Source organism: Armigeres subalbatus, chromosome 3 (genome assembly GCF_024139115.2).
Source record: "Armigeres subalbatus isolate Guangzhou_Male chromosome 3, GZ_Asu_2, whole genome shotgun sequence".
Classification (NCBI taxonomy): Eukaryota; Metazoa; Arthropoda; class Insecta; order Diptera; family Culicidae; genus Armigeres; species Armigeres subalbatus.
The window spans coordinates 175064292-175075247 of NC_085141.1; the positions used below are offsets into that span (position 1 = coordinate 175064292).

A 10956-nucleotide genomic window follows, 5' to 3' on the forward strand; every position below is an offset into this window, starting at 1 on the left:
GGTACATCCAACTAATAGATATTGGTTCGTCCCCAATCAATTTCTCTGGAAAGGAAGTGATACCACTCATAAACAATAGTCTTGGCGTGTATCGTCTAATAATGCTAATGCTAATGTATACCAATTCCAACCAGATGATATGTACTTACTTAAATATGGGTAGGTCAAAGCCTTGATTTTGACCCACCCACTCCCGGCGCTACTGGTGGAAGGACATCTGAAAGTGTCGTTTCGAGGAGTGTCCGGTATAGTGGAGTTTCCCGGTGCATAGGGATTTCCCCCTATACACAACAGGCAATGACTTTTTTTGCACAAAACTTTCAAAGTTATGTTTGTTTGTTTCTGTGGCTTAAGTGTCATTCGTTTTAGCAGCCACACTCGAGATTTTTTTTCTATCATGCTGCATGAGCTAGAAAAACAAACTGTTTACCTATCTACTTTAAAATATTTATTCATCAACTACCAAGGAAATTCACTACCACTTGATTTAGTCAATTGACTGTGATTTACTGGCTCTCTTCTACGTTGTGCATGTAGCCCGGGTCGGAAATCTTTAGTCGAACTTATACCTTCTACGCGACAAGTACAAGTTTCAATCTGATATGTGGTGGACAGTGATAGGGTTGTTGGGTGGCTTCTTGGGTGCAGTTTATTTGTTCCTGACATGGAATTTTAACAAATGGAGAAATTTGGACATCAAAGGACCCGAGCCGAAAATACTGTTCGGAAATCTACCAAGTGTTTTAACACGGAAACGACATATTTACTACGAATATCAAAAATTGTATAAGTGAGTGTTTTGCTGTTGTAGAGTTTGGTGAAGTCATTAAAAATATTTTAATGAAAAAGCTTCAAATGAGTTGTAACTAGTGCTTTTAACCCTTAAATGCGCAATGTTGTTTTAAAACAACAAACCGGAAATACGTTTAACGTTAATGATTTCAATGGTTATTTACGTTAAAAATTTTTTCGCCTTGCGCCTTTAAGGGTTAAGTGGTAACTTCTTGACTTCAATCTATATACAGTTAGAAAAACTTTAAGGAATTAACATAGAACCGCAAGTTCTTTAACCGAGATTCGCATAGCCGAGTGCTCGGTTCGTGGATTTCAGCTCAAATCCCAGCTGAGAAAATCGTTTGTTCATTGCGGATTTCAAAGGAGTGTCTGTAATCAGAAGTCATACAAATTCAGTCAAGCGTTAAAAAACACATCCTGTCCGATAAGAAAATTATTTTGAGCTTTTTAGTGGAATGTCTTCACTTGTCATAAGACGAGTTAATTCAATCCCATTGAATTCCACCACTTAATTGTATCTTGACAGATACGTATTTCGACCTCAAATGTAAGGCCGTCTTCAGTGTCTCGTACGTAAGTCGAGTCAAGTACGAGACACTGAAGACGGCCTTACATTTGAGGTCGAAATACGTATCTGTCAAGATACAATTAAGTGGTGGAATTCAATGGGATTGTATTAACTCGTCTTATGACAAGTGACATCCTGTCCTTTGATTCGAATTTAGGATCGGAACTGAATCTACAGAATATTTGACTATCTGAATTCGCGGAGACGAGCCACCCTAGGGCTGAAAGTCTCCTTAATAAAGACAAAAAAAAACTATCTGAATTCGTTAGCTAACTTAGCGAATTGTTGCCTTTTTAAACGACTGAAAAGTTTTATCTATCTCCAAATACTCCTTAGCAGTTTTTGTAGCTAAATAAGATGAATTGCGATTTGCCATGTCTGTGGTCTGTGGGTACTTCATAAGCGTGATACATTTAACCATTCCTCTTTCTGCAGTGACTTCAAAAACGAACCCGTGGTTGGATATTTTGCCGTCCGAACGCCTCTATTGATGGTTCGAGATGCAGAACTGATCAAGGAAGTTCTCATAAAAGGCTTTCGCTATTTTGCGGCAAACGATTTCTCCGATGTTGTGGATGAAAAATCTGACCCACTATTTTCGAGGAACCCGTTCACTTTGTCCGGTGAGAAATGGAAGACACGGCGCATGGAAATCACACCGGCTTTCACCAACAACCGAGTAAATTAGACAGAATCATTGAGTAAACAATGTGTTGAAAATTAGCCTTTGTTTTTTTTAGATAAAAGCACTTTCGTTTCTTATGGATGAAGTGTGTGTGAAAATGACAGAATATGTTAAGAAAAACAATACGAAGGCTATTGATACAAAGGAGGTAAGTTTATAAAATATGTCAATATTTATGAATTTCGTTGTATCTGTTATGCGTTCCTATATAAACTAGCTTATGGCGAAATACACTACCGATGTCGTTTCCAACTGCGTATTTGCAATCGATGCCCAGTCATTTTCCAAGGATAAGCCTGAAATACGAGAAATGGGTCGTCGTATAATGGATTTCAACTTCACTGCGCAGTTTATTTTAATGGTAACAACTTTTTTTCCAACAGTCAAAAAGTTCTACAAATTTTCATTCGTTCCTCGGGAAGTCGAAGATTTCTTTATTCGCATAATGAAAGACGCCATTCGCCATCGTAAGCAGAACAACATCGTCCGAAACGACTACTTGGACCACCTACTTACGCTACAGGAGAAAAAAGAAATTTCGGAAATCGACATGGCTGGCCATGGCGTATCGTTCTTCGAGGACGGGTTTGAGACATCCAGCCTGGTAATGGCATATTGCCTATTCGATTTGGCAACTCACCCTGAAATACAGAACCGACTAAGAAAGGAAATCCGAAGCGTTCAAGCTGACAAAGGAGGCATCAATTATGACAGCATTGGCAATATGACCTATCTCGATCAAGTTCTGAACGAATCGCTACGACTTCACCCTGTTGTTCCAGTAATGGCAAAACGATGCACAGAGAGCACCGTACTGATTGGATCGAAAGGAAAGAAAATACCTGTGGCAAAAGGAACTTCGGTGGTTGTTCCTTTCTTCGTGCAACTTGATTCACAATACTATGACGAACCTGATGAATACAACCCAGAGAGATTCTCGCCGGAAAATGGAGGTGGCAAACAGTACAGGGAACAAGGCGTCTACTTCCCGTTCAGCGAAGGGCCCCGAATGTGTCTAGGAATGCGGTTTGCTGTTGCCCAGCTGAAGAGGGGAATTGTGGAGATAATAGACAAATTTGAAGTATCGCTGAGTTCCAAGACACTGATTCCATTCAAATATGACCCAAAATTGTTCATGTTGTACCCAATTGGGAGTATCTGGTTGGATTATAAAACCATCGAATAAGTAAATATTCCATTTGGTTGTTATTGTTCTTAAAGACATTACACGTATTTCGCGCTTCCAGCAAGAATTTCTCACTTCGAAGAACATTGGACTGGAAGGACTGGCATGCAGGTTGGAAAAGCTCCATTAAGCTCTCTATGCGCTGTGTCTCGTACACTTAAATCACTGTGTAAGATATATGTATAAAATCTAGTTGGGACAAAAACATCACAAATACTTTTAAACGAAGATTGCTCATTTCGAAAGGAGTACTGGTTAATGGTGAGTTGATGTTGTACGAAGAAGAAAAAGAAAAACAAACATAAAGATGATATTGGAAAAAAAATTTCAAGTGAAGCATACGTAGAAACTATAGAAACTCTTCTCAAAAGTTCTAAAAGTTATTTTGTTATAAGCGATTAACAGTATGCGGATGGACTTTATAATACTGTGTATGAAGTGTAATATCACGAAATAAAATTTAAAATCGAAATGTTGTGTTTATTATACAGTGAATGAAAAGTCCCACCCCTACACTGCCGTTCTACGCATGCTTATACCAAATTCAAAATGCGACAAATTAGAAAATGGCATTTGAAATTGAACACTAATTTTCATTGCTGGCGTATAACCTGAATGAAATATAAGATTATTACCTCACAGAACCATTCAGAAGACTTAATTTAATTAAATTCATTCTTATTTTTTACTCACAAATAGAATTTGCGACAACGATCATGAAAATAGTTTGGCGGGACAGTTATGCTGAGAAATAGAGCGCTTGTTTTGTGTTTTCTACGCATATCAGCTTGTTCAGTGCATGATTCCGTGAATGACTAGGGTAAAACGTCCTATCGTTGTGGTATGCCCTAATGTTGCGGTAGTGTTAAAGTAGTCCATTCTGGATAAAATAGCATTAAAAACAATTGTGGGTACGCTAAAACTCTTCGGATTAATGACTAGAACAGCTTTTGTTTGACAAAATTCCGTTCAAAATGATGAAAAATCAACATTTTTCGTTAAAAATTTGTATCCTTTGGGCCTATTATTGCGGTAGTGCTAAGGTCCTATTGTTGCGGTATCGTTCTCCATAAGAATCACATGCACTACCGCAACAATAGGACTGACCTTCAAAAAATATCGCAACGATAGGCTACTGCGTCCTATTATTGCGGTAGTTCGTTTTTATTGTGATAAAAACAAAACAACATAAGTTCAGCACTATTGACGTAATATTTACGAAACTATAGTTAACGAGCATCCTATTCAACTACTTCAATGTGGAAATCGACCATCAGGTAATCTTTGAAGAATTTTTGAAATCAATTTTGTTTTGACACGGTGCTTAACCCCTCCATAATAGGTCGTTTTACCCTACTGCGATTGACATATGTATCCACATCCCAGTCAACATTTTTATACTTATTGCTATTGATATAGGTCATCATATACACACAATATATTATGTATATAGTGCACCGAATCGCTATATACCTACTAAAGTGGAGGCCATATACGTGCTAAATAAGCAGCTCTTGAAAAGCAGCAAAATTTTGACAATCATAATCTAGATGGAGATTTCTCGATTAACTTTTCAAAAGGACCTAAGTAACATTTTTTTCATGAATTAATTTGAATAGCGCAATCAACAGAACAACATGAAAGATTTTGATTGCAGTACTCAAATTAATTCATGAAAAAAAATGTTACTTAGGTCCTTTTGAAAAGTTAAGCGAGATTTATTATTGACAAGAGCTTCAGTGTACGATATGAACTACATTGATACGATTCGGATGCCTTGTTGTTGTACGTACAAATGTGGCTTGAATCGTATATGATAACAACTTATGATTTTCCTGATAATGTTCGTACATAACAACGATTGCGCATCCTTCCAAACGATTCAACCCACGTATAAACGATTCTGAAATGTCAACATCAGTAAAGTCTTTCACCGTGTTTACTTTCAAGCTGTGTTTATAGCTCAATTACATATTAGTTGTTCGCAGATATTGAGCGATAATGGTTGGCAGCACAAAATTACACCGGCTATAATCGGAATTTTGGCAGATCAGATGGAGTAAAGTAAGTAATTTTGAAATTAATTTAATCGGTAAGGTTCAGTGCTCAACACGCAGAAGGTGGAAGCTGTATACGTGCAACGCATATCGCTATATGATTTGCATGACAATATTTGTATACATAAACGATTTTTCCGATTTGATCCGATAAAACTGATATTGTTTATATAGGTTTATGACTTTCATAAACGCAATCGTAAATATTGCATACGCAGGTATCATATACAATATTATTCATATTTTAGCCATCTTTATAAGCAGTCATATACGAATGTGAAAGAAAATAGCAATATATGCGATATAATTTATCATTTCATATATGATATGTGGTTTACTGGGATGCTTTATCTATCACGGACAGAAAACTGTTAACATTGAACCAAAAAATATGATTGTTGTTTTCATGTCGTCACATTTTATTGAATATACAATGAAATTTATTGTTTCAACAAGATTCGTTAACATAACATCAATAACAAAGTATTATTGTTTCAACAATACTTATTAGAAATAAGCTTTTAAAAAAAGCTCACATGGCTTCAATGTATACAATTTAAAATAACCTCAGTGGGTTTTTGTGAACAATATCCGACATATAATATGCTTCCTTGAAAACTACAAAAACCTTCAACAAACATTCAATATGCTTAAATTTATTTTAGTGAATGTAACAGTAATGATTCTTCTTTTTCAATCGTTCTATATTCCTACTGGAACTTGGCTTGTTTTCAACTTTTGTTCTATTAGCATTTCCATAGTTATCAATTGTAAGCTCTCCAATGCTCAGCAATTGCATGAAAATGTATCTTGTGTGGCAAGTATATTATTTTGACGTTTAGCGCCACTAAACGGACCATTTAGTTTTATATAGTTAGATAATAAACACGCTCAATAATAACATGCTTGTTAGATTTGTTATTATTAACCAGTCCAGTTTTATTGATTCTGCGTTAAATTTATCATTTTTACAATACTTATACAATACAATAAAATATTTGTATTTATTTGAATGTGTCGATTAAAATTAATTGCAAAAATCATATAGGGTATTAATGGTTGTTTGGCTTAATTTTAGTAAACAAACCGAACTTCCATCAAAATAACTAAAAAAAAATTGTTTTTCTCAAGTGGACAAAAATGAACCGGACATAATGAGGACTGCTGTTGCTAATTATCAAGGTTTGTTAATCTATAATTAAATTTATGACCAATAATCATTCAAAATATTATTTTCAGAACTCATTTGGTCTAAAAATGTGGCACGGAAACCATTCGCCAAGACATCATACCAAGCATACGATGTAAGTAGGGAAAATGGAATTTCCCTCAAATAAATCCACGGAGATGTAACCAGGTAAATGCAATAAATTTCCATTAGAAATAAATAGTATAATCATGTATGATACTGTTTCAGATAAATATCGACATAAATCCTGCCAGTTTAAAAAAAAAACGTTGTACAGGAGGAAGAATAACAAAATTAATTAAATGTAACAAATATAATAAAGAACAAAAATATAAAAACATTTTGATTTTAAAGCAATAAAATGCATTTCACTATTTATATACAACCAATTTTTTTATTGGAACAAACATACTTCTCTTTTTGAATCAACAATAAATCTCTTTTAAAATCAATAATATTATTTTTGTTATCATATAGAATGTTGAAAACTTATGAAAGCTTTCTGAAACCATAGCTTTCAAAGCTTTTGTTAAAACAATAATATTGGATTGTTGAAACAACAATAATTCTTATTACCGCCAAAACAATGCGAGATTCTTGTTGAATTTATGTTAGATATTATTGTTTTTAAAATAGTTTTTTCTGCGTGATGGAAGTGAACCATCCTCGTGGTTGAACTGATTATGTCGCCTAAAATGAGTATTGTACAAATTGCCCCATTAAACCAGTGCAACAGGCAAAGATTGCAAGATTTAAACAGAAAATGCTATTTCAATGTGTTTTGCTCCATAAAATAACAGAATCCGCCATAATGATGAATTTAATCATCGCGAGACAATTATGCGTAGAAATTGAGCAATGGGACAAATAGGCTTGATGTTGTTATCAATGATTTTCCGAACAAAGTTTGAAATCTGTTGAGCTTTCTAAAAGTATACATCAAAATAGAGAGCTCTATGGTGAAAAGTCAAAATCCACAAAAACTAACATGGGAAAACTATGCGTAGAAGGGCAGTACAGTACACTACTAAAAATCCACACATATTTATTGGCAAAAATCCATAGATTTAACTTATGATGTATTTCAGCGCACACATAACCATTCTCCACGCGAACTACTAATAAAATATGTATCCAAATAAACTTTATGTGTGGTCTCGAATTAGCAATTATTTAATTTATGTGTGATTCTATATCGATTATATTGAGGTGGAGCTATTGCAAAAATTTATAACGGCGACACATATATCTTATATAGATATTTTTGGCAGTGTACTGCTAACCGTTTTTGAATAAATTGCCTCTAGATTTATTAATAAGACTAAGATTCAATATGGCTTTGGATGCTTGTCAATGGAAATAAAATCTCGGTTGACTGTATGTTTTGTTCCAAATGTTATGGATCTCTATTATTTTTGAAAGTATTCAATGAATGGCGGAAAGTGGTCGGTTGCCGGCACTGGTCAGGTGTCGGCACCCCGACGTAACTTTTGACAGAAAACAGATGTGGACATTTTGAAATATGTCATGTATGCGCTATATGAGCACGATCTTTTTGTACCAACTACCGATCCAAACAAATGGCTATGTTAAACCATACATTTTAACAAAGAAAACATTTTTTTTATCAAGTGGAAACATACTCGGAAGTCTTTTTTCCGATCATTTTAGTGTTACAAATCGAAGTAGAACGAGGAAAGAGCCAATTTATTGCGTATGTGAAAAGTAAATTTATTCTATTTTGTGATTCAATATTGAATGCCACCGTAGCGTTTAAAATCAAACTTTTATTTTTACTTTTCTAAAAAGTTGCTAATTTCGGTTGTCGGCACCCTATTTTCCAAGGGAGATACCAAGACAAATCGATGGTAATTGCCTATTTTCAGGTTATTAGGCACGATGTGACCGACAATAACTTTATTAAATATGTGAAATGTGCTCCTTAGCCTAGCGGTACAAAGCAAGCCATGCTGAGGGTGGCTGGGTTCGATTCCCGGTGCCAGTCTAGGCAATTCTCGGATTGGAAATTGTCTTGATTTCCCTTGGCTTAAAAGTATCATCGTGTTAACCACATGCGAGGCGGCAATGTTCCAGTGGGGGATGTAATGCCAATAAGAAGAAGAAGACGAATGTACTTAAAAGTAAGGTACCCCGGGGCAAGTGAAAATACGGGGTAAGTGGGTACTATGACTGCAGATGAATCGATGAACGTTTTTATTGGTAACAATGTTCTAGGAAGATGAAGCAGAACTATAAACGAATTCACCCGACACAAAAATATTTGGAATCAAAACCATTTAAGGCAACATACTAATGCTATTGCTCGATCATGACTTTAAACTACCGGGAAAATCTATTACTTTTATTTTAATTTAATGGATTTCTAACTAAATAGTCGTTTCTAAATTTATCATTGATGTGGAAAATTAATATTCTGAGCAATTAAATAATTGTGTGACATCGAAAACGATTTAGAAATTTCAATTAAAGCCAAAATCTGCTATTTTCATTTGCCCTTGAGTTTTGACATACATGGGGCATGTGGGACATATTTGAACAACATTTTCGATAAAGCTATTTTAATTGTACTTAGATGGTTGTCTAGTGATAAATAAATTCGTCATTCATATATCACATGGATCTGAATCAGCTGCAGTTTGATTTCGTTGTTAAAAAGTGTTGTACAGTTAATTACCAAATGTGTATGGGTCATTCCGCGCCAAGTGACCGAGAAAAACTGAATACTTGCAGGTGAATACCATGAATTCCAACCAAAATAGGTGTATCTACTGGCCTACATTTTGATCCGACCGTTTGAGCCGCCCTTCCGGCCAAACACTCCTCCCCGTTTTTGAAGATTTTTAAAAACATGCAATTTTCAATAATCGATATCTCCACCCCTGATAAAGCTACAAAAAACGTTAGTACCAGTTTTCCGCTTGAAATTTTGTGAAGATGTTATAAAAAATATTTCAGATGCAAAACAGTGTTGCCAACTACATTATTTTTCTAAAAAAATAAAAAATAGCATTTTTCTCAAAATACGTATATTTTTTTTGATTTCTCAGCGGATTTGATCAGGCAATTTCCAGTCAGAAACACTTATCGTTACAAATAATCGAAGGTTTTCATTCAGCATATCGTTCAATTCGTTCTGTAAAGGTAAACAACTATGATAATGTAGTTTTTTTAGTTTTATTCGAAAAATTTACAAAAAAAAAACATATTTTTGCAGCACATAATGCTTTTGAGGCCAGTGTTGCCAGATTTCCACTGAATATGTTTTAATGGTTTAAAGATATTTTTGCAATTCCTGATCATAATACCTGGTTTACGGTTCGTCTTTGATTGATAAAACGGCCTACTTTTCCATCCCAATGAAATGGGTGATGTAAGGACCATTATGCAACTCAAATGGGTTGCATAAATTTCATTATAGCACTCATTTGGGTGCTGTTATGAAAAACAAACATTAGAACAGTAGTTACATGACTGCATACTGCTCAATTAGCTCTGCTGGTGGACTACAAAGGTTCAGTTTCAATAGATTTTTAAACGAGGGAAATGCTTTGATTCCATTAACATCAATGAGATCAAGTTTCGCTCCCGTAAACATCAGTTTTAAGTACTCGTGGATTACACATACACATACTGTATGCGTGCCTGCTGCTCCTGCTAAAACGCATTCGGGCGGCCGATATTCGGCGCATTTGATAAATCCAATTTTGCAAAAAAACATTTTTTTGAAGAGGGCGTATATTTCAAACAGATTTGCTAGAACTAAACGCTTCTGCACCCGTTTTCCTCCTTCACGCACGCTTTTGTACTCTTTTTTCCCTGCCAGTTCCTTGCTTACGTCGGCCTCGCGACAGAAATCCTGAACTTTTTTTTACGATTTCTTGTTGAAGGGGATTACCCCTCTTAAGAATGGGGCAGCACAAAATATCTTTTGTGCCAACGCATTTTTTCATGTTCCTTACTAAGCGTTCTGAACACTGAAATTCGTCTGAAGATAATAAATTTTTTTAAATTTTGTCAGAGCTTAAATTTATAATCAATAAGGGGTGGCCCATAATTTTCGATACATTTTCGAACCCCATCTTCTTTAATTCCTTAGTACAGAGGTTCCCAAACTTTTTGGATATGCTAGGTGGGTCTAGCAGAATCCAATATTGTTTGCGACCCACCAGGTGCAAAATGAATTGATTTTTAGAAATTTAATAAAAAGTGAGTTATGTTGAGCGAATCATAATAAATGACTTTATATTCCTTCATTGATTGGATTTGGATTGGTTTTAGATTGGATGTGGTTTGTATTTCAAACGATTTGGATTAGTTTTGTATTGGATTGAATTTGGATAGGATTTGGATCAGCTTTGGATTGGATTAGATTTGCATCTGAATTGGATCAAATTTTGATTGAATTTAGATTGGATTAGATTTAGATTGAATTTGGATCTGACTTGAATTGGATTT

The 10956-nt window shown here is 35.0% G+C and overlaps 1 protein-coding gene and 1 long non-coding RNA gene across 3 annotated transcripts; both read left to right on the forward strand.

Moving 5' to 3' along the window:
• The first annotated feature begins 557 nt into the window (after positions 1 to 557).
• Positions 558 to 3706, forward strand: LOC134219834 (probable cytochrome P450 28a5). 2 transcript variants are annotated; one of them, XM_062698703.1, is made up of 5 exons: positions 558 to 790; positions 1799 to 2042; positions 2104 to 2196; positions 2266 to 3234; positions 3296 to 3706. In XM_062698703.1, exons 1-4 carry the CDS (start codon positions 603 to 605, stop codon positions 3232 to 3234), a joined length of 1494 nt encoding a protein of 497 aa, XP_062554687.1. In that variant the 5' UTR covers positions 558 to 602; the 3' UTR covers positions 3296 to 3706. The 2 variants fall into 2 exon arrangements, with proteins under 2 accessions (XP_062554687.1, XP_062554688.1); XM_062698704.1 differs by having other exon boundaries at positions 2266 to 3706.
• Positions 3707 to 6369: 2663 nt separating this feature from the next.
• LOC134228152 (uncharacterized) lies at positions 6370 to 6819 on the forward strand. The gene is made up of 3 exons (XR_009983852.1): positions 6370 to 6473; positions 6531 to 6648; positions 6709 to 6819. It is a non-coding gene; the product is annotated as an uncharacterized LOC134228152 (long non-coding RNA).
• The last annotated feature ends 4137 nt before the right edge of the window (positions 6820 to 10956 follow it).

Bases quoted from the DNA above. Each gene is read 5' to 3' on its own strand.
- LOC134219834 (XM_062698704.1), top strand. From the start codon at position 603: ATGTGGTGGACAGTGATAGGGTTGTTGGGTGGCTTCTTGGGTGCAGTT. The intron at 791-1,798 runs GTGAGTGTTTTG...CTCTTTCTGCAG, and splicing joins GAATATCAAAAATTGTATAA to TGACTTCAAAAACGAACCCG. The intron at 2,197-2,265 runs GTAAGTTTATAA...TATATAAACTAG, and splicing joins AGGCTATTGATACAAAGGAG to CTTATGGCGAAATACACTAC.